Source organism: Gopherus flavomarginatus, unplaced genomic scaffold (assembly GCF_025201925.1).
Source record: "Gopherus flavomarginatus isolate rGopFla2 unplaced genomic scaffold, rGopFla2.mat.asm mat_scaffold_55_arrow_ctg1, whole genome shotgun sequence".
In the NCBI taxonomy this organism is placed as follows: domain Eukaryota; kingdom Metazoa; phylum Chordata; order Testudines; family Testudinidae; genus Gopherus; species Gopherus flavomarginatus.
Genome location: NW_026115116.1, coordinates 74,261 through 96,366, shown reverse-complemented (window position 1 = coordinate 96,366; position 22,106 = coordinate 74,261). Strand labels below are relative to the sequence as shown.

The following is a 22,106-nucleotide window of genomic DNA, read 5'->3' as shown; positions in this document are numbered from 1 at the left end:
TTGGTTCTTCTGACTAGTGAGCGTGGAATTGTCAAGAACAAATCATTCCAAACCAATCCTCTTTCCTTCTTTGGCAGGGTTCTGGGCCTGGTAGAGGTGAGTAAACAATAGATGGGATCTAGCTTGGTGTTACTAAGGCTTTCGACACAGTCCCATAGGACATTCTCAGAAGCAAACGAGGGAAATGTAGTCCAGCTGCAATCAGTGTAATGTGGGTGCAGAGCTGTTTGAAAGCCAAGACTCCAGGAGCCCTTCTCCATGTTTAGCTGCCCAACGGGGAGGGTGAACCTAGTGGGTCTGGCAGGGATCAGTCCGGTGTCAGGTACTATTCTATATTTTCATGAATGATTTGGAAAATGGAGTGGAGAGCATGCTCCTAAAGTTTACAACTGACACCAAGCACTTTGGAGCACAGGATTGAAATTCAAAACACCCTTAACAAATTGGAGACTTGGTCTTCTTGAGCCAAACTCCATGGTTAGGGCTCTCTCTCTACACTGGGCTGAAGTGAAACCCCAGAGCCAAGCACTCCTCCTGGGCAGTGAGCTCCGACCTTGAATGGTCAGATGCTGCTTAGCACTGTCAGAGCAGCTTTTGCTGGGGGATTCTCCCAGCACTTTCCAATAGCGGGAAGGTATGAAATCCCCATTTGACTGCTGGGGACAGAGCCCGAGAGTGGGGAGCAACTTGCCCAAAGTCCCCAGAAAAAGGAAAACAACCAGCAGAGGAACCAATAGGAAACCCAGCAATGGAACTCAGGAGTCCTGGGGGTGTGCTGTGGTGACCAGATGTCCCAATTTTATAGGGACAGTCCGAATTTTGGGGTCTTATCTAGGATCCTATTACCCCCCACGCCGTCCCGATTTTTCACACTTGCTGTCTGGTCACCCTAGGGTGTGCACATGTGTGGGTTCCAGCTGCTCCCTGCCCCCCTCATTGAAGCAGATGTGCAGGGTTACTGCCCTGGGAAGTGCAGGGCACCAGTGGATGTGGGGTTGGCTGGAGGTAGGGTCTGGCTTCAGGCAGGGCAAGGGCTGCGTGGCTGGCTGGCTTCAGGCAGGGGGGTGCATCAGGGGTTGGCTGGAGACAGGGCAGGGAGGATGCGGCTGGTGCAGGCAAAGCAGAAGGTGCAGGGCTGGCTGGAGACAGAGGCTGACTGCCGGCAGGGCAGGGCAGGGGGTGCAGGGCTGGCTGCAGGCAGGGCGTGGGGCAGGGCCGGTGCAAGGAAGTTTCATGCCCTAGGCGAAACTTCCACCTTGCACCCTCCCCCCCCCGCACCCCTGCCCTGAGGCGCCCCACCCGTGGCAGCTCCCCCCTCCACCCTGAGGCTCCCCTCTTGTGGCAACTCTCCTGCTCTGCCCTGCGGCACCCCCCTCGCCCGAGCTCACCCCTGCTCCGAGCACGAGCACCCCGAGCACGCCGTGGCCGCTTCACTTCTCCCACCTCCAAGGCTTGCGGCGCCTAAGCCTGTCAGGCAGTCAAGCACCCTCCTCTGAGCCACAGCAGCCCTGACAGTTGACAATAGAGGCACCTTAACCCCTGAGTTCCTTCAATGTGTCCCCCTCGGGGGTCCAGCTCCGATCACCAGATACTCGGGGTATGTCTATACCACCTGCCGAATCGGTGGGCAGCGATCGATCCAGCGGGGGTTGATATATCGCGTCTAGTGTAGATGCAATACATTGAGTGCTCTCCCCTCGCCTGCTGTACTCCAGCTCGGTGAGAGGCGCAGGCAGAGTCTATGGGGAGCTGCAGCAGTCAACTCACTGAGACTGTGACATTATAATTGTTAGGCCTGAATAAAGATATAGCAGACAAAACCAGGTATGCCAACCTGACCAAAGTCAGGCTAACAGAGGTTTGTGGGTAATCCCTGAGTGGAAAACACTGAGAGGCAGCAGCATGTCTCACAAGCGCTGGGAAAAAGTGAGATAAGAGAGAAGCTGCATTCCTGGCATAGTACCAGATGTGCTGTGTTCGGGCAGCTCCTTCGAAGAACTGATAAGAGTCCTAGTTTCCCAGCCTCCTTGTTTTCGCTCCCTGGTTTTGTTCTTTGTTTGTTTTTAACTCCCCTACATTTCTAACTTTAGGCATGCATGTATACTAAAGGTGTCTAGTTTCTAGTTGTTAGAAGAAGGGGGTGGGTTGCTCCAGTGAATAATTTATGACGCGACGGAACTGTCTACATAGGCTTATACTAAGATGTAAAGAGCAGGCTGGTTCTCTCTGGAGACGAGCTGCTCTCTATTGATGCGTGCACTTGTCAATAAAGAGCTTTTGATCGGACCTTGCTGGTGTTGCCTGTCTCTCTCGCGGTCAGACAACGAACTTTGCCGTCTGGGTTAGAGTCCCTGACATCTTTGGCGACTCCGCCGGGACCCGTCTGACTCTCCGGCGGGGGATCGGACCCTGAGGCAACGCAGCGCGCATCCTCCAGTTTAGAGGAGCCTTGCCTGTTGATCTGATCTCTGCGTTGGCAATAAGGCGTGTTCTGTGAACCAGCTGAAACTCGTAGAAATCCAGCAACGTCCACCTACCCATTGAGTAGAGTCCAGGTTGTCGGGGTTAGAGTCCCTGACTACTTAGGTCTGGGTTAGAGTCCCAGTCCAGGTTTGCACAGAATCCAAGTTGTCTGGGTTAGAGTCCCAGCCTGGGTTTGAGTCTCAGTCCAGGTGTTCAAGTCCCTGGAGAGGTAAGCGAGCGCTCGACGCGGGGAGGTGGGGGTTAGAGTCCCTTTACCTCGACCCGGGGAGGAGGGGTTAGAGTCCCTTCATGAAGAGGGGTTAGAGTCCCTTCATTAAAATGAGACAAGTTGGCAGTAAGTGCCCGGGGGATGCCCCGTTGTCTCTGGTACTTAGAGATTGGAAAGAGATTTCTGAGACAGCTGATCTAGTTAAATTTAAGATGAGAAATCTGTGTTGGATCCAATGGCCATCATTTGGCTTTGTTGCCGGGGAAGCTCTCTCTCAGCGATAAGGACGGCCACACAGCGCACCTTACAATGGCATGGTTAGAGTGGCACAGCTGCACCGTGGTAAGGTGCGCGGTGTAGACACAGCCTCAGAGCTTGGGAAAGCCGACAGGCGCTGAGGAGCACAGGGTTCAGACAGAGACATCCGTTAGGAGAGGAACTATTCACAAGGATTCTGTATAGCCTAGTAAGGTGGAGAGGATGGAAGATGATAATGTACAGGTAGGTTCTGATGAGAAACAGTGAAATGAAAGAGTCTCCCTCAATTACATCATGTAATAGCAGACAGCTAAAATGGGACACATTTTAGAAGTGCTTAAATACAAACGCTAAACGTCTAAGCACTAAGACTGGTGAATTTGAGTGCCTGGTATTGAGTGACGATATTGATAGAATAGGCATCACAGAAACCCTTGCACCCCCTCCTGCACCCACATGGGGAGACTGACCTGTGTGCATGGAGCAGCTGGCATTGCTGCCCCCCACTCCTCCCTGGAACGCTGCTCATCTGGGCACCCCTAGGGGCTGTGGGATGTGGGGGCAAGAAGTGAGATCATCCGAGCTCCCTGCATCCAGGTCACTTTCCTCAGCCGGGCTGCATAGCGGGAGGGCAGAGAGCAGCAGCTTCTGATGCTCCCCTCACAGCACAGCCCAAGTGGGAAAAGTGACCAGGACGCATGGAGCACATAGGGTTGCTCCTTACTCCCCTCAAACCTCTATGGACCCATGGAGGAGCATTGGGGCAGGGGAGAGCAGTGAGCACCTTTGCACTGCCACACGGTGCCCTTTGACCCCTGGAGCCCTGGGCGGCTATCGGGGGGCACCACCCCTAAGGCCGGCCAGGCTCCCCAGAACGAGCAGCAGAAAACACAGAGACTGGCCACACACTGAGCAGTGGTAGCCTGGGCGGCTCGTAATGGAGGCTCAGGGGGGAGGGGTGTCATAACATTTTTTCCCAGATTTGGACCTTAGCGTCCAAAATATGGGTGTTAGCATGAAAACCTCCAAGCTTAGTTACCAGCTTGGACCTGGTAAAGCTGCCACCAGCCAGGGATATATACAGTGTCCTGGCTCGCTGTGGTCTCCCCAAAACCTTCCCCGGGGGACCCCCAGACTCAGATGCCTTGAGTCTCACAACAAAGGGGAATAAACCATTTCCCTTCCCCCTCCTCCCCTCCAGGTGTTCCCTCCCTGGGTTCCTGGAGAGATATACAGAAGCAAGCTCCGTGAATCTAAACAGAGGGACTCCCCGCTCCCTGTTTCCAGTCGTGGAAATAGAAGTACCAAGATAGCTAATCTCTCTTCCCCCTTACCCAGAGGGTATGCAAAGTCAGGCTAGTAAATCTAACACAACGAGATTTTCCCCCTGACTTCTTCCTCCCACCAATTCCCTGGTGAGCTGCAGACTCAATTCCCTGGAGTCCCCACTAAAGAAAAAATCCAACAGGTCTTAAAAAGAAAGCTTTATATAAAAAGAAAGAAAAGGACATAAAAATGGTCTCTCTGTATTAAGGTGACAAATACAGGGTTATTTGCTTAAAAGAAAAAAATGAATAAACAGCCTTATCCAAAAAGAATACAGTTTAAACATTCCAGCAACTACACACATGTAAATAGAAGAAAAAAACAATATAAACTTATTGTCTTATTATCTTTGTACTTACAACTTGGAAACAGAAGATTAGAAAGGCAGGAGATAGAAAAATCACTCTCATAGCCGAGACGCCACAGACACAAGACAAAGAACAAAGAACTCACACACAAACTTCCCTCCACCCAGATTTGAAAAAGTCTTGTTTCCTGATTGGTCCTCTGGTGAGGTGTTTTAGGTTACTGGTGTTACCCCTTTATAGGTAAAAGAACATTAACCCTTAGCTATCTGTTTATGACAAGGGGGCTCAGCCTCCCCAAACCTTGCACTGCCAAGGGGACAGTGGGGCCCATGATCAGGGGCCCTGGCCAAGTTAGGTCCCCCTGGAAAAGTCTCCCCTATGTCAGCCCCAGGGCTGGAGGAGCTCCCACTCCCTGCTACAGCCCGGGGGCTGGAGCAGGGGCACAGAGCTTCTCTGGTCTCAGGGCCACAGCGGGGCAGGGGTAAAGGAGTGATAGGGTGGGGCTGGTGGGGGAAGGGGTGGAACAGAAGTGACAGTGGATAGGGCCATAGGTGGAAGGGGGTAGAGCCACAGACAGAAGGTAGGGGCATGGTTCTGATGCTGGGGCCCCCACACTTGTTCTCCCTTTCCCGGGGGTTTGGCATCACTAGCCCCGGCTTAGCGAGTAGGGTTCAGTGGTCCCCATAATGTGGGGTGCGACTCCTAGGGGGACACAGAGGAACATTCATGGGGGCACCTCAGGACCTGAGCCAGCCCACATAGAGGGCAGGGAGGGAGCACCACTCTGCCACAGCTCTTCCCCAACCCCACCCTCAGCCTGAGACTCTGACTCCCAGCCCGGCGTCGACCCCTTTTCCCCTGTCCGCACCCCTCACCCCAGCAAGCAACAGCCCCACTCCTCCCAGCCCCGGTTCCTGACCGTGGCTTCCGAGGGGCCACAGCCATGGCTAAGAGGGCACAATGTGAAATGTTTGGGGACCACTGGTTTAGGGTGACGTCCTCAATCACTTCTCTGCAGTCCAATAAAAGCTATTCCTCACTCACCTACCCCTCCATCAGGACGGACTAGGTATGTTCTGCTGCCCTTCACTCATACAGGAAGGAGAATAACATTTCATTCCACTCAATCCTAAAGTCATTTGTAACCCAAGACCATCCCAAACTGGTCATTTTGGGGAAGCGGCACCATCATGCTGCATAGCTAGGCAGAGTAGGTGTGTCTATGCAAACACGGTCTGTTCCTGAAGTCTTTCCCCAGCTCCTCACTAGGTGAGAGAGGGGAGCTCATTCAGACCCTGCTTTCGCTTAGTATTTGAAAACTCCTTAGTGTCCCTATCTCTGCCGGCCTTAGATTTCTCCTCCTGTCCGTTTTTTGACAGCTCAGATGAGGTGACCGAGTGGTTAAGGTGATGGACTGCTACCCCATTATGCTCTGCCTGCATGGGTTCAAATCCCATTCTCATCAGAGGCATTTAGTCTTCACCCACTTTTATAGACAACCATCTCCCCCTTTGGTACAATAACAGATCAAACAATGTTGCTTGTGTTACCCAAAATTGGGTCAGTTAGTAAGCTTAGAGAGGACTAATAATGCCCCTCCCCCCCAGAGTTTGGCAGAAAGCAGCACATTTATTAGCTTGATAGCTAAGCTCAAAAGAAGGGATGGGGGAGGGTGTCACACTCATACTCACGCTCCCAGGACAGGCCTGGCAGTGGAGATGACAGGATCCTTTAAGGTAAGTGTCCCACAGCGCAGCGATGGGCGGTGCGATGAAGATCAGTCTCCCTGAGGTGCAATAGAATGTAACACAGCGAACCACTGGCCAGATGGGCCGGGTGAAGGGCATTCACTGGAGGTACAAAGGAGAGTGGGAAAGCCACTTCACAGGCATTCAAAGCGGGAAAGGACACAAGCTGGGGGAGTTTAACAGACCTTTTGAGCATACAGGTTATACAGAGCATACAGATCACTGCTGCTCCTACAACATGATAAGTTCCCAAGCAGCATGTTTCTTACTTTGCCCATCTGTCAATTTTGATGATTATTGATGGAAATATTTTGCCATTGGGTTGTGTGTTTACACAGAAATTGACATTTACCAACAAATACACAATTCTTCCAAGCCTGCCTAGTCTGCAGTTGATGGGTTTAGAGGGACACATTCACTCTTCCAGGTCCCCATTCCAGGCCTGTGCTCTCCAGGTTGTCAACTTCCCGCACTGCTGGGATCCTTCCCTCATCTCCCCGCAACCACTGCCCCACCCCCACTTCAGGGGTCCCCTCCCTACACTGTCTAACTCCACTGCTGGCAGGATCCCTTCCTGTTCCTTTCATTTCCTGCCTCCACTCTGGGCAAAAGCTCTGCACTCTTCCCACACCAGAAGTTGAACCCAGGCCACCTGGGTGAAAACCAGGAATCCTGACCACTAGCCCATATGGGACTATTGTTGCATCTGACGAAGTGGGTATTCACCCACGACAGCTCATGCTCCAATACGTCTGTTAGTCTATAAGGTGCCACCGGATTCTTGGCTGCTATTATTACTACAACTCAGGCCTTGGCTACACTGGAGAGTTACAGTGCAGGTGGTGGCTTTACAGTGCTGTAACTTACTCCCCGTCCACACTGGCAAGGCACATACAGCGCTGTATCTCCCTGGCCACAGTGCTGCATGTGCTCCACCTCGACGAGAGGAATAAAGAGAACAGAGCTGGTGATGCAGCGCTGGGGTGCCAGTGTAAACAGTGATTAATCTTACTACGCTGTCACTGACCTCCGGAACCTTCCCATAATGCTTTTAAGTAGAGATAACGCTCTTTGTTTTGGTGTGATGCCTCTGTTTGCTTTGCTGTGAGCTCAAGGCTCCCGGAGCTGCTTATCTAAAAACCAAACACAGTTACTGTTTGCAGTGAATGAGCAGAGGCAGGGGGATCCCTTTGGAACACCCACAGCTGGTGTTTGCTTGAGGAGAGAAGCAGCCGGGTGGGCACGGGGGAGGGGGGGTCTGTTTTGGATCAGCGGCTTATCTGGTCTGTGAGGAAAAAAACAAAGGCGGCTATTTGCATTTAGTGAATGAGAGAGGGGTGGGGGAGGAGGCTTGAACTTGCCAGGCAGGGAGCTGACACAGTGTCAGCTCCAAAAATCCACTCGCTCTGTCTCCCCCACGCTCCGTGTCACACTCCACCCCACCCTCCTCTTTTGAAAAGCACATTGCAGCCACTTGAATGCTGGGATAGCTGCCCATAATGCACCACTCCCAACAGCGCTGCAAATGTGGCCATGACAGAGTGCTGGTAGCTGTCAGTGTGTCCACACTGCAGCGCTTTCCCGTAAACAGCTGTAGGAAGACAGCTTTAACTCCCAGCGCTGGACAGCTGCAAGTGTAGCCAAACCCTCTCTAAGCCGACCCCTTATGAGAACAGCAGGGACTAGCATGACTAGATGTCCCGATTTTTGGGTCTTTTTCTTATATAGGTGCCTATTAACCCCACCCCCATCCCAATTTTTCACATTTGCTGTCGGATCACCCTAGCAGGGGTTGCACACAGGGCTGCATTAACCTTCAGGTGCTGAGGTTTCCCTCTCTCCATTCCCAGAGCCTGTGATCAGGAAATAGACATCAGGGCTCCCAGGTGCTGCACAGACCATGACTGAGATCAGACCCCATATTATGCAAGGTGCTGTACAAACCCTGGGCAACACTGAGACACCCAGGAGGTTCCCCTCAATTTCCCTGAGCCTCTGCTGCCCAACTTCTTCTGAATCCCTCTGGCTCAGCCCCCCCCCCACAAAAAAAACCCACCTTTCCAAACAGTCCTTCTTTCCTTGCCCCCTGACTCTGGTTTCACACCCTGGGACCATCTCCTCTCTTTGTCTCTCCCCCTCCAGGTGAAGCAGAGATGGAGGCAACTTCAGCCACTGGAGTCAACCTCAGCGAGCACTGCAGCCGGCCCCGGGGGAGGGGGGTGTTTGCAGACACAGGAAGGGAGCAGGGGGTGCTGGGAAGAAGGCGGCAGGAGAACAAAGCTCAGAGACCCAACATGGGGAAATTCCAGGGGACGGGGCTCTGACACATCCCAGGTGCGGGCAGCTCCTGGGGGCGGGGCTCTGGCTCAGCTCGGGGGCAGGGCAGCTCCTCGGGGCGGGGCTCCAGCACAGAGCAGGGGAGGGGCAGCTCCTGGGGGCGGGGCTCCAGCACAGAGCGGGGGCGGAGCAGCTCTGGGGGGAGGGGCTCCGGCACAGCCCATGGGCTGGGCAGCTCCTAGGGGTTGGGGCTCTGGCACAGCCCGGGGGCGGGGCAGCTCCTGGGGGCGGGGCTCTGGCACATTGTGACGCGGAGCCCGGGCTGAACAGCTGCTTCCTGGTTCTCCACGTGCTGCCAGCAGCGCTGGAGCTGCCCGAGCCGCTGTTCTCAGCTGCAGCCAGGATCTGCCCCCGGCCCCGCTGGGATCCAGGTGGGGACAGAGACTGGGGCCCGGGGGTTCCCCTTGGTGTGGCTGGCGGGGGCGGGAGGGGAGAAGCCGGAGCTGCAGGCGGGGGAAGGGCGGTGGGACATTGTGACCCGGAACCCCCGGGAATGAGAGGCGCTGGGGGGCAGGAAAGTGACTCTGCCCCAGGGAGCCTGGGAGAAGCCTTGAAGCCGCCTCGGCCCCAGTGGAGCTGCAGGAGGATCCGCCCGCCCGCCCCGCTGGGATGGGGGGGCCGGGGCCCGGCCGTCGTGTGGGGGGGAGGGGCGGACCCCGGGCCAGGCGGGGGGGGGCGGTGTATTAAATCCCTCCCCATAGCAATGTGCTACTCCCGGGCACTGCGCATGCCTAGTAACAGCCGCTGAAGCCGCTGCCCTTCCCCCTGCCCGGACCAGACGTAACGTTCCGCCGGGCGCTGGGGGCGGGGCTGGAGCGGGGCGGGGGAGTAACAGGGAGCGTAGGAGGGGCGGGCGCAGAGCAGGAAATTGATGGGCGGGGGGGGTCAGGCAGCTGGAGGCAGGGTTCGTGGGGGGCTAAAGGGCACAATCCGGGCTGGGGGGAGGAGCAGGAGTTGAGCTCAGGGTGAGGCGCTGGCAGAGCCCCCCCCTTTGGTGTGAGGGCGGAGGTGTCGAGGGGGGAGGAGAAGCCGGAGTTGCAGGGGGGGGAGGTCACTGGGGTGGGGGGGGTAGATCTGTCTCTGTGCAGCCAGGACTTTCCCGGGGTGGGAGGGAGGTGAGTTAACTGGATCCTGTCCCTGTTTTTGCCACTTCCTCCCACACACACATTCTCTCAAGATTTCCCCTTTTCTCTCTCATTATCACACGTGGCTATAAAATCCAGGGAGATTCTCCTCCCCCCCCCCAATGATCAGCTCTCTAATTGCCTCTGATTTTCCCTTTTCTCTCCATACTTCTCAAATGTCAATTTAAAATCTCTCCGATGGGGGGTGGATTTTCCCACCCATTTTATCTGCAGCGATTTGTCCTTGTTTGGGTGGGAAATTGTTGCCCTGGGTCATTCCCCAGAACATGGCTCCCACTGGAGTGGGATGGGATGAGGTTCCCGTTCTCTGCCAGGGCAGGGAAGGGAAGGGAGGAGCACATCCCCCATGGAGACTGCCCAGACCCCATTTCCCAATTCCCCTGCGGCCCCCTTCCATTGTCCAGGGAGCCTTCCAGCTCCCCCCCCGCCCTTAAATCAGCTCCTCAAAGGGCTCTGAGCTGCTCACGTGAATGGTTGCCCCGTGGCCGGGGGGGGGACCATCACATTCTGTTTATGTATTGGACAGTCATATAAAATCCAGTCCAACAGTCCCCCTTTTCCACTAGTTATTTAATAGCAACATCAAATCCCCTCCGATCTTGGTGGTTTTCTCTCATGTTATCAAATGTTGTTTGTGACAGGGTTCTCTCTGCGTGTGTCAAAGACTGATATAAAATACCCCAAACATTTGCCCCACTTCTCTCTAGTTGTTTTATTTCTAATTGAATATGATGGGTTGTTTCCCAATGTGCTAAGATGCAGCCGCCTCTGGGGTGGATCCATGGTGGCCATTATTTGCTAGTGACAGCCCGTGGATCTTTCTTGCCCTCCAGGCCTTCCATTCTCCTGTTAAAGAAGCACTCCCCAGGCTCCGTCTGCCTGTGTGACTGGCCAGCAGGAGGTGGTGTTAACTTTCTAGCCACTTCTCACACTCTGTGAGGTAACACTTGCAGGGGCAGGGAAGGTGTCTGTGTGGGGAGATTGCAGCTGAAGGGGCATTGTGGTAGGGGGAGGCCTCTGGGTGGCTGGGCAGGGGGTACCCTAGTCAGGTTGGTGGGTTGTGGAGGTTTGGGGTTTTCGGGGGGTGGTGGTTCTGATGTGCCCATCCCTGAGGCTATGGGTCCTGGAGGTGGGTATCGCTGGGGGCCTGGTGGCTGCAGAACAGTGGGGGTGGGTGTCTCTTGGGGAGGCGGGACAGAGGGTTAGAGGGAGCCTGGTTCTGTGCCAGGGGCTCTGTCTGTGCTTCCCCCGCTGGTTCCTGGTTTTGTTGCCATGCCCAGTGCACAGAGCTGGGGGAGGGGATCCCTGGCACTAGGTGAGGGCATGCCAGGGAAGCAGAGTGATGGGTCGCACTGTAAAGCATCAGGGGGTCACACTGGGCAGAGGAGGGGGTCCCAGGCAAATGTCAGGGTAGATCGTTCTGGAGGGTGGGGAAGATTCCTAGGCAGGCAGTGAGGGACTGAGTTCCCAGTGGGGGGGGGGGTCCCTTGAGGGGGTCCCTGGCTGCTGGGGGCTCTTGGTGGGGGGAACCCTTTGGGATTCCCAACCTGGCAATCATGGTGTGGTGGGGGTTCTCTGGCCGGTGGGGCTTTGAGGGGTATCTGGGGTCCCTGGCCAGGGACTCTGGGGGCTGCGTCCCAGGGAATATCTGATGGGATCCTGGCTGGGGGGTGTCTGGGGCCCCTGGCTGGGGGGTCTGGGCTCTGGGTACTAGGGGGTGTCTGGGGGCTGCTGCTAACCATGATCCTTCTCTCTGGTCAACTTGTACCAGAGTCCTGGCTCCTAGTCACCAGGTCACCAAGTCCATTCCCCAGTCACGTGCCCTGTCACTGTGATAACTTTCTGTCCACTTAGCAAACACTGTTAGTGTGAATTCACAGAATTTACTTTTCTCCTCTTTTGAAAACTGCAGGAACTTTCGGTTCCGTTTGGAAAATTTTTGCCCCCAGTCCTTGTCCTAGATCTGCGGGGGTGAGGGAGGTGGGAAGGGAGTCAGCACTGCCACACGATGGTCTTTTCCACAGCGTTCTGAACTCATTCTTTCTGAAATCCGGTGTCATTGAGACCGTTGTTAATCCAGAGTCACTGTATGGAAAGACAAGGAGTGATTCCAGATGGACAGTGGGTCAAATGAGATCAGCCATTCTCCCTGTGAGGAGGGGCTCCCATTAGCTGCTCTCCCCAGAGAGCTAAAGGAGGGAAGCTGCTCATACACTCCGTCCCTCTCTGCTCAGGATATTGGGGTTCAGCTTCCTGGGTCAGATGCTGCAGCCTCCATTGTGATCTGGGAGACCAGGCTTGGCAGCTGCTGCTCCCCCAGGGGGGCTCTGTGCTGGGAAGTGACCTTAATTAAAGCTTCTTCTCTGCCCGGCCCAGGGGATGACTTTCTGCAGCTGGTCCTAGCCCCCTAGGGCAGTCCTGGGCCCTGTTACTACTAAATTCTGAGCCAGAGTCTCCAGGTAACTGAAAGACCTCAGGGAATGTCCTAGGGTCTGGCAAGAAAGTGACTCTGCACAAACAACACCACCTCATTTCTCCTCCCATTAGCGGTTGCCAGGAGGAAATCCAGCCATGGGAGAGCAAAGCCCCCAGGAATGGGACTGTCCCAGCCAGAGGGGCAGGGAGAGAGGACAGGGGAAGGAGAGGCTGAAAGGGGGAGTGGGAGAAATGAATGTGGGGGAGAGATTTCCAGCTCTCTAGTCCACCCAGACACATGTATTGCTGCATCCTGGGGCAGAACCACTTTCCAGTGAACAAAACAAGGATCAGACAGAGCAAAAGCCAGTTCCTGACTCCATATTCCCCCTGCTGGGGTGTGGCTGCCGTGGGGTCAGTGTCTGAGGGAATCCCCCACAGTGACTCCTTTGGTTCTGCTCTTTTCTAGCCTTGTGTTCAGAGAAGGGGTGAGGGGAGAGAGAAGGGAGGTTAAAAATGTGTCTGTGGACTTAGCCTGGCAGGAGGGGCCAGGTCTAAATTGTAGTAAACAGATTGAGCATTTCCCAGCATGACAGAATCTAGGGTGTCTGTCTGCAGGGAAAGGGCCTGGGGGAATTGTGATGTGAAATTAACTAAAACCGGTTCTGAAACGCCCACAACTGCCCTTCTCCCCCAGACAGGCTGCAGAATGTTTTGCTCCAGCTCATCCCAGCCTGGCGTGGGACAGGGAAGAGAAATGGCTGCAGTGGAGTCAGTCCAGGTAGAGATTATCGGGGGGTTGCTGGTGGGTTCCTGCTGGAGGAAAGGGAGAGCAAATACACCAGAGGTGGGAAGGTTTGCAGAGTCTGGTTTGGAGGTTGGAGCGGGGCAGGAAATTCACAGTGTGGGGAAAGGAGGAGGCCAGGGTGTGGCAGACCTGCTGGGAGTTATTTACTAAGTGGCCTAGATTCTAGGAACAGACCCAGGAGGTTTGGAGGTGGAAATGCCCTAATTTGTGAAGAGAGAAAATAACCCACCTACATGGAGCTAGTCAAACTGACCAGACTCCTAGTGCTGGAGCCTGACCTCACTAACCATCAGCTGCTGTGAGATATAAAGGGGACACCCATGAGTCAGGCTTATTGGAGCTGCCTCTCCCTTCATATCCCACTCCTCACAATGAGGAGGGTGTTGGGCATCCTACCAGCGAGCTCTCCCTGGACCCTGCTAGGGGCTCCATCTCCTGTATCAGTCAGTGGCTAGTAGGGGGGTGATGGATATGCTGGGAGAGATAAGGGGCTCTCTCTTCATCCCCTCACCCTGGCATTTGCTGGATACTCTGAGCCAGGTCGAGGTGGGACTCTCCTGACTATGATCCACCCAGAGCTTCCATTTGATTCACTCTTCTCTGCCACAAATAGTGGGGCTGTGAGTGGGGCAGCAAGTCCTTAGTGTTGGACTCTTACTCTTTCAGGGGCTGGTGACCTTCAAGGAGATGGCTATGTATTTCACCAGTGAAGAGTGGGCTCTGCTGGACCCCACTCAGAGAGCCCTCTACTGGGATGTCATGCAGGAGAACTATGAGACTGTGACCTCGCTGGGTAAGGGTTCCTGTCCCTTCTGTTCTTGGAAGGGGAAATGAAGAGTGAAGGTTCACGCCACCCCCACAATGCCATCTGTACCCTGTCCTGTTTCAGCATCACCCCAATAGGCCAGTGACACACATAATACCAGAGACCCTCCTCTGCTGCAGAACACTTTGGGAACAGAGCACAGGAGCCGTATTGCACAGTGTCAAATATCTCCTGTTTGCTCAAGTGAAACTGGGGGTTAGGTCTGGCATAACTGTCCCATATCCCTAATCATTTTTGTTGCCCTTTTCTGAACCTTTTCCAATTCCAATATATCTATTTTTGAGACGGGGTGACATGTGCATGCAGTATTCAAGATGTGGGTGTATCATGGATTTATTTGCTGTTTTTACAAATATGATCTATGAGATATTCTGTCATATCTATCACTTTCTTAATTATTTCCTACATTGTTCACTTTTTTTCACTGCTGCTGCACATTGAGTGGATGTTTTCAGAGAACTATCCACAGTGACTCCAAGATCACTCTCTTGAGTGGAAACAACTAATTTAGACCCCATCATTTTGTATGTATAGTTGGGATTGTGTTTTCCAATGGGCTGCACTATGTGCTATCCTGTCATCTAGTACTGCTGAGATCCTGGATTCAGTAATATCCCTGCCCTTCCTGTTCCCTTTCTCCACCGAACCCCGCCAGCCCATGCTTCCTGTTCCCAGCTTCCCCAGGATTCTCGCACTGTCTCTGAACCTCTCTGTCAGCAAGAAGCAGTGCCAGGGACACTTGCCCTCTGTCTGGAGTCTTCGATTTCTGGGACATGGATTTACTTTCTCTGTGTTGTAAGAGGCTCTGTCATAATGAGTGTCTGTGATGTTACCCAGAGTACAATCTGGACTGTTAAATAGCTGTACCTCAGTCCTCCAGCATGGGGTGCCTTTTCCACTGTTTTCCCGCGAGAACAGCCCCTCTTGGCCAATTAACACACAGTCTCCAGCATGTAACTCACTCCCAGCTACACAGTATTGAGTGCTGCTAGACAGCCACTCATGAATTACACCTCAGGAGAAAACCAGCAAATTCTCAAGTGCCCAACTTTCCCCCAGAAATGTGCATCTTGCACTGTCCAGCACGCTACTGAACGACCCAAGCTCATATGAAGTCTGTCATTTCATCAGCGGAAAATGACATGCACCAGCTTGTTATCCCAAACAGAGTTTCCAACACACTTCAATCCACACATACTGGTTAGATGAACAATAAACCAAGCTTGTTAACTACCAACAACTAAAACTAGGCCCAGTCCATGAAAGGGGCACTCCCAGGAGAGACTGTATAAAGGCTGGAACATGAAACACCTTTGTACACCTGAGACAGCTGCCTTGGGGACAATGACAGGGAGAATCCCCCAAAGTGACTCCTTTGTTTCTGCTCTTCTCTGGCCTCCGATTGTTCCTTCCAACGTGGAGTACTTTGCACTTGTCTCTACTGAATTTGATCCTATTTACTTCAGATCATTTCTCCCGTTTGTCCAGATCATTTTGAATTTTAATCCAATCCTCCAAAGCACTTACAACCCCACCCAGCTTGGTGTTGTCCGCAAACTTGATACGTGTAAGAGAGAGACTGTTACTGGGAGGGTTTCCCCATGTGTCAGAGGGTTACACCCTGGTGGGAGGGGGCTAGGCCTGTACTGGAATAAGGTCACTCTGTGCTTCACAGTGTGCTAGAACCTAGAATGTGCATTAGCAGGGGAAAAGCTGGGGGGAATCGGCTTGTGGAATGGACAAAAGCCTAGTCTGAATTCTCACACCTTGCCCTTTTCACCCCGGCAGGCCAGAGAATAACATCCATGTTTCGCTGCAGATCATCTCGTCCTCCCAGGGGCAAGGAAATGGCTGCAATGGAGCTGGCTCAGGTAAGAGATTATCAGGGTGGCGGGCTCTGCTTGGAGGTTGAGGAGCAGTAAATGCATAAGAGGGTGGGAATTGCTAGAGGTGGTGGGAAGCAGGAAATATCTCGGGTGGAGAAAGGGAGGGGACAGCATGTGACAAACCTGCTGAGACTTGTGTAGTGTAGGGCGTGATGGGTTGTCACCCCCAGGAGGCAGTTTGTGGAGCTTCTGGGAACTGCTGTGTCCTCTAACCCTCACGCTGGGCTGGCCCTTCTCACACTGCTTTGCTGGAGATTTCGCCAGCCTCTCCAGGGCCTGTTATCACCCAACACAACAGCAGGTGGCGCCATGCAGCCAACTAAGCTACCTGAGTGCGTTACCTAAGCCACTCAAGGACAGATAGAAGACAAGAGCCAATTTCCCACTCCCCAACCTTGCACACTTGCTGTAGTATAAATCCAGAATGATACCATCTTATAGTGCACAGGGATCTCTATAATACAAGCTCATTAATGTAGTTCCCCTTCCCCTCGATATGGGACAGATGTGCACAACAAGCTGAGATTTTCCCCAGACACTTCACTCAAAATACGCTGGTTAAGATAAAGCATCAAACAAGTTTATTAACTGCAGAAAGATAGATTAAGTGATTATAAGTGATAACAAACAGATCAAAGCAGATTATTTAGCAAATAACCAAAACTCAGACTAAGCCTAACATACTAGATGGATAGAATTTGAATTAGCAATTTCTCACCCTGACTGATGGTACAAGCAGTCCCCCAAGTTTCCATACACAAGCTAGAAATCTCTTGATCCTGGGAGCAGCACTTCCCCCACATCCGTTTTTGTTTCTCAGGTGTTTCCAGAAGTTCTCTTGTGTGGAGAATGAGGCCAAGAGATGATGTCACACCCCACCTTATGTAGCTTTTCCATATGGTGGGAACCTTTTGTTCCAAACTCAGTTCCTAGTCCAGTTTGTGGAAAAATACAGGTACTAAAATGGAGTTTAGTGTCATGTGGTCTGGTCACAGGCCCTGCTGAGTCATAGTAGCCACGACTCATAGGCTGGCTGAAACATTCACAGGAAGGCTAAGCTCTTCCACAGTCCATTGTCTTTGTTGAGCCATCAGCACTGTCTGGCTTCTTCATTGTTGTACCTGAAAGGCTCATTGTGGGTGTTACCCAGAGTAAGCACATTTGAAATACAGATACAGAGTCAATATCCATAACTTCAGATACGAACATGATATGTGCACACAAATAGGATAATCATATTCAGCAAATCAGAACTTTTCCAGTGACACCACACATGATGCATCTTCTACAAAATAGATCATAATTATGTCCTAATCATATTATAATCATACCACTATGATGAATATGGGGGTGTAGTGTCAGATAGGTCCTAATTTCAAGGCACAGGAGTTGGGAATGGAACTTCCCCTCTTTGTGGAACAGGAAATAACCCTCCAGCCAGGGCTGGGACAACTTCCCAGACTCTCAGCGATGGAGCCTGAATCTACTGACATTTCATTAATTACCACCAACCCCAATCTTTGTGGCAACTGTAAACTTTATCAGTGATGATTTTGTACTCTCTTCTAAGTCATGGATAAGAATGTTAAATAGCACAGGGCCAAGAACCAATCCCTGCAGGAACCTGCTAGAAAGAAATCCACTCGATCATGGTTCCCCATTTACTATCAGAGTTTTTAATCTATTTAATGTATGCCGTGTTTATTTTGTATCATTCTAGTTTTTTTTAGTAAAAATATTGTGCTAATCAAGTCATGTCCCTTACGGAAGTTTAGGTATATTACACCAATACTATTAGCTGCAACCAAACTTTTGATCTCATCCAATAAGGATATCCCGTTAGTTTGATAGGCTCTATTTTCTCTAAACCTTTGTTAATGGGCACTACAATTCTGACCTTCTAACTTCTATTCTTTATGATTGACTTCCCCTTTCTTCCATATATTTTATTTGGAGAGTGCTTGGATTCCTACCAGGGAGCCACTATCAGGGTCCAGAGACAGCCCCATCTCCTATATTAAGCTCTGGCTAGTAGCTATGTGATAAATGTGAAGACCCTGCTTCTGTCTGTCAGATGGGAGACACAAAGGTTCTCTCTTTCTACCCTCTGATGCCTCCTGGCTGCTGTAAGCAAGGTGGGGTGGGACTCTGTTAACATGTGCCTCCCGGAGCTTCCATTTCCCTGGTGCTGCTGTTCCGTGAATAGTGGGGTTGTGAGTGGGTCAGCAGGTACTGAGTATTGGACTCCTGCTCTTTCAGGGGCCGGTGACCTTCGAGGAGGTGGCTGTGTATTTCTCCAGGGAAGAGGGGACTCTGCTGGACCCCACTCAGAGAGCCCTCTACAGAGATGTCATGCAGGGGAACTATGAGACGATGGTCTTGCTGGGTAAGGATTCCTGTCCCTTCTGTTCTTGGAAGGGGAAATGAAGAGTGAAGGTTCATGCCACCCCCACAATGCCATCTGTACCCTGTCCTGTTTCAGCATCACCCCAATAGGCCAGTAACATACATACTACCAGAGACCCTCCTCTGCTGCAGAACACTTTGGGAACAGAGCACAGGAGCAGCATCACACAATGTCAAATATCTCCTCTTTACTCAAGTAAAACTGGGGTTAGGTCCAGCATAATGAACAGAAGCTTCCTACCCCCAGCCTTCTCTCAAACCCTGAGCCTTCTCTACCCAAACCAGAATGTGCTTGGGGTGTAACAAGCAGGCGGCTGGAGTCAGAGCTGCCAGTCCAGGGTTACTTATCATACAGACACTCAGTGCGTCCTTGAACGCTGGCTGGGAGTATCCAGACAGGGGAGCTCCAGCAGCAGAACACTGAATCTCACCCAGGATTACAGATGACACAACTCCTCGCCGATCTGGATTGCACCCCAGCATGTGAAAATGGCCTAGGTTGGTAGTGACATTTCTTGAGACATGGAGAGTCTTGCTCCCATATCACCAGGTGTAATAAAAATAACAGGAAAGGCCAAATATGGAAAACTGATTGTTCAGCTTGCTTTTGACCTGCATCATATTTTGCAATATATTCCAAATAAGGAAATTAACGTGCAACGTATGTGTCATTGTTTGTGGTTTTAAGCTGTAAAAGGCTTGTGTGATTTTTAGCTCAGGAACAGTATTCCAATAGCTGTCGCCCCCTGCGTGCTTGTAACCAAGAAAAGAGCCTCAGGCTGAGCTGATTCAAATATTAATCCTGTGGTCGTTTTCCACAACAGCCTCAATAGGTCCCTGTGATGGAATGTAAGGCTACATCTAGACTACCCACCGTATCGGCGGGTTAAAATCGATTGCTCGGGGATCGATATATGGCGTCTCATCTAGACGCCATATATCGATCCCCGAGCGCGCTTATATCGATTCCGGAACAACACCAACCCCAACGGAGTTGCTGATTTGACAGGGGGAGCCGCGGACATCGATCCCGCGTGGTGAGGATGGGTGAGTAATCCGATCTTAGATATTCGACTTCAGTTACGTTATTCACGTAGCTGAATTTGCGTATCTAAGATCGATTTCCCCCCGTAGTGTAGACCAGCCCTTAATGTCTTCACACCTTCCCCCTGCAGGAGAATGGCTGTTTGACCAGCTGTTTGCCTTGCTGTCTCTGAGGAACTGGTCTGTGGGTGTTCCCCAGAACTGTAACTTTTTCAGTAATATCATACTGTAAAATCTCACAATTTTACATACAGTGTTACTACACATTTTAACAGGAGGATAATATTCAGTAGGTTATGTGTTTTCTAATGATACCTCACAAGCCATACTGGGTACAAAATTGATCATAATTTTCTAGAAGAGTGAACACAGGGGTACAGATTGACACAGTGTCTGTGTGTGTGTTCCCAGCAGATATGTGGGTATTTCAATCCCTCATAAGCACAATGTTTGGCATCTTCAAGGACCTGGGGAACTGGTCCTGGGAATTCACTAGTTTAGCAAGTGTGAGACTGCATGAAATTGTGAGACACTTTGGTATTAATAATAAAATAATGTAATCTGATAAAATTGCAATGAATCATGCTAGGTATGCCATGTAAAGTGTCAGTGAAAATGTTATGATTTGCCAAGTATGATAATTTTGTTTCTATGTTTCTATCACCTTTGTATTGTGAGTTACAGATATGTAAGGTATATCTGTATTTCCAGACTTGTGCAGTTTTTCTGGGTGACACCCCCAGACATATTGGCATCAACATTGCCTAGCATGTTTGATGGCCCATTGAGGGTCATCAGCTGTACAATGAACCTATGGACCAAGGGGATACACCTATTGAGTCAGCAAGACATGCCGGGGTTTGCCTGTGTAATGAAACCTCCAAAGCTTTTCCATGCCATGTGCTGTGAAGCTTGTGTTTGGGACACAGGAAGTACAAGCCACATGGCAAAAGGAATATAAAGCGCAGCTGCATCATCTCCATCTTGTCTTCAATCCCCCTTCCTACCTCTGGAGCAACTTCTCTACAAACTGAACCCTGGAACAAAGGACTGAATGACCCATCCAAGCTGTGGATACGTTCCAGACAGACTTTCAAGCCAGCAACTCACCAATACTGCTAAGAACCTGATATATCCATTTTGGAATGTATCTGACTGCTTTTCCATTTAAATTCTTTCTGTCTTTCTTTCTTTTAAACCTTTAGTTTAGATGCTAAAGAATTGTCTGGAAGGATGGAATTTAACTTCATTCTTTCATTTGTTCTTTCTTCTAAACATTTAGTTTAATTGCTAAAGGATTGGCTGGCAGCATGGTATTTTGGATGAGATCCAAACCTGGGTAATGTGGCTAACCTTCTACCCACCCACTTCCTGGATCCAATTAGGATCACTCTCCTGTTGCCCTCTGGCCATGCTGTATCACAGTGAGCAGAGTTTTTAAATAACCTCTCACTGTACGGGACCTAGTTGCTGATTAGGAGTCAGAGAACTGTCATGCAATAAAGGGGGCCGTGTGATTTCTTTTTTCAGAGTCTCGTTAACCAGTGTGTGGGATCAGAAGCACAGTTTGTGACTGGTCAGTGAGTTTAACTTCAGTGTTAACCACCAGTATGGGGAGCATCTGCTCTCCCTTTTTCAGCCTGCTCTGACCTTGGCATTTTCAGTGAGGACTGCCCCAGGCACACTAGGTCACACTAAGCACTGAAGATAAATTAACAGAATGTTTTTGATGATCAAGTTGTATGAAATCAACTGAACTCCTTTGTTTTCTTTCATCTGAGCGGAGTTTCTGGTTTTCCAACGTGATATGATCTCCCAGCTGGAACAAGGGGAAGAGCCATGGGTCCCAGAGCTCCAGGGTTCAGAGGAAAGAGAGATCCTGAGATCTCCCCGCACAGATGAGGAAACATTAAACCAACTCAGAATCTGTAAGTGCCTGAAGGAAACATCTAGGATGCCCTACAAAGCTCTTGGGAAGTCTCTCAGTTCATTATTGTCCATAGCAGGGGTCGCATCCGCAGGGTAAATATAGCTCAAGGCTTCCTATAGATGCTAGCAGACACCGGGCAGTAGCTTTCTCCCTTCCCCCTGTGAAGTTGGATGGGATGTGAAGGCTGAATTGATCCCCTCCTCTCTCCTGTTGTGGGGAGCTGAGTTCCTGATTTTTATTTGTCCTCTCTCCAGCACTTGTTTTGGTTTGGCCTTCCCCTTTCCATCCCTGTTTGAGGTTTCTGTCTCTATCACAGCAGGTGATGCAATGACGTGTGAGGTTCAGCACAGACCAGAAAAAGAGCAGGGAAACCAGCCAGGGGAGAAAATGGATAAATTTATTTCCTGTCAGGGAACTCAGAAGGGCCTTAAGGAAACCAGAATACAGCAGGAAATCTGCAGGGAAAAGCAAAAAAAATACATGTGCTGAGTGTGGGAAAAACTTCACTTACAGATCAGGCCTTTCTCAACATCAGAGAATCCACACAGGGGAGAGGCCCTGTGAATGCAATGAGTGCGGGAAAACTTTCAGTCGCAGCTCGCACCTTATTGGGCATCAGAGAATCCACACAGGGAAGAGATCCTATCATAGAATCCTAGATTATAAGGGTTGGAAAGGACCTCAAGAGATCATCTAGTCCAACCCCTGGCTCAAAGCAGGACCAATTCCCAAATGGTTCCCTCAAGGATTGAACTTACAACCCTGGGTTTAGTAGGCCAATGCTCAAACCACTGAGCTATCCTCTCCCTCCTGAATGCAGTGAGTGCGGGAAAACTTTCAGTCGCAGCTCACACCTTATTCGGCATCAGAGAATCCACACACAGGAGGGGTCCTATGAATGCAGTGAGTGCGGGAAAACCTTCAATCGCAGCTCTCACCTTATTCAGCATCAGAGAATCCACACGAGCAAGAAGCCC

General features: G+C 51.3%; 1 protein-coding gene across 1 annotated transcript in view; it reads left to right on the top strand.

Moving 5' to 3' along the window:
- LOC127042548 (zinc finger protein 560-like) overlaps window positions 1-18,580 on the top strand; it is a 357,221-nt gene extending 338,641 nt beyond the window's left edge. The window contains exons 2-4 of the mRNA XM_050935912.1: window positions 13,704-13,830; window positions 15,652-15,734; window positions 18,009-18,580. Of these exons, the coding sequence (XP_050791869.1) occupies window positions 13,704-13,830; window positions 15,652-15,734; window positions 18,009-18,176 (378 nt within the window). The 3' untranslated portion in view covers window positions 18,177-18,580. The remainder of the gene's footprint in view (window positions 1-13,703; window positions 13,831-15,651; window positions 15,735-18,008) is intronic.
- Window positions 18,581-22,106: the final 3,526 nt, after the last annotated feature.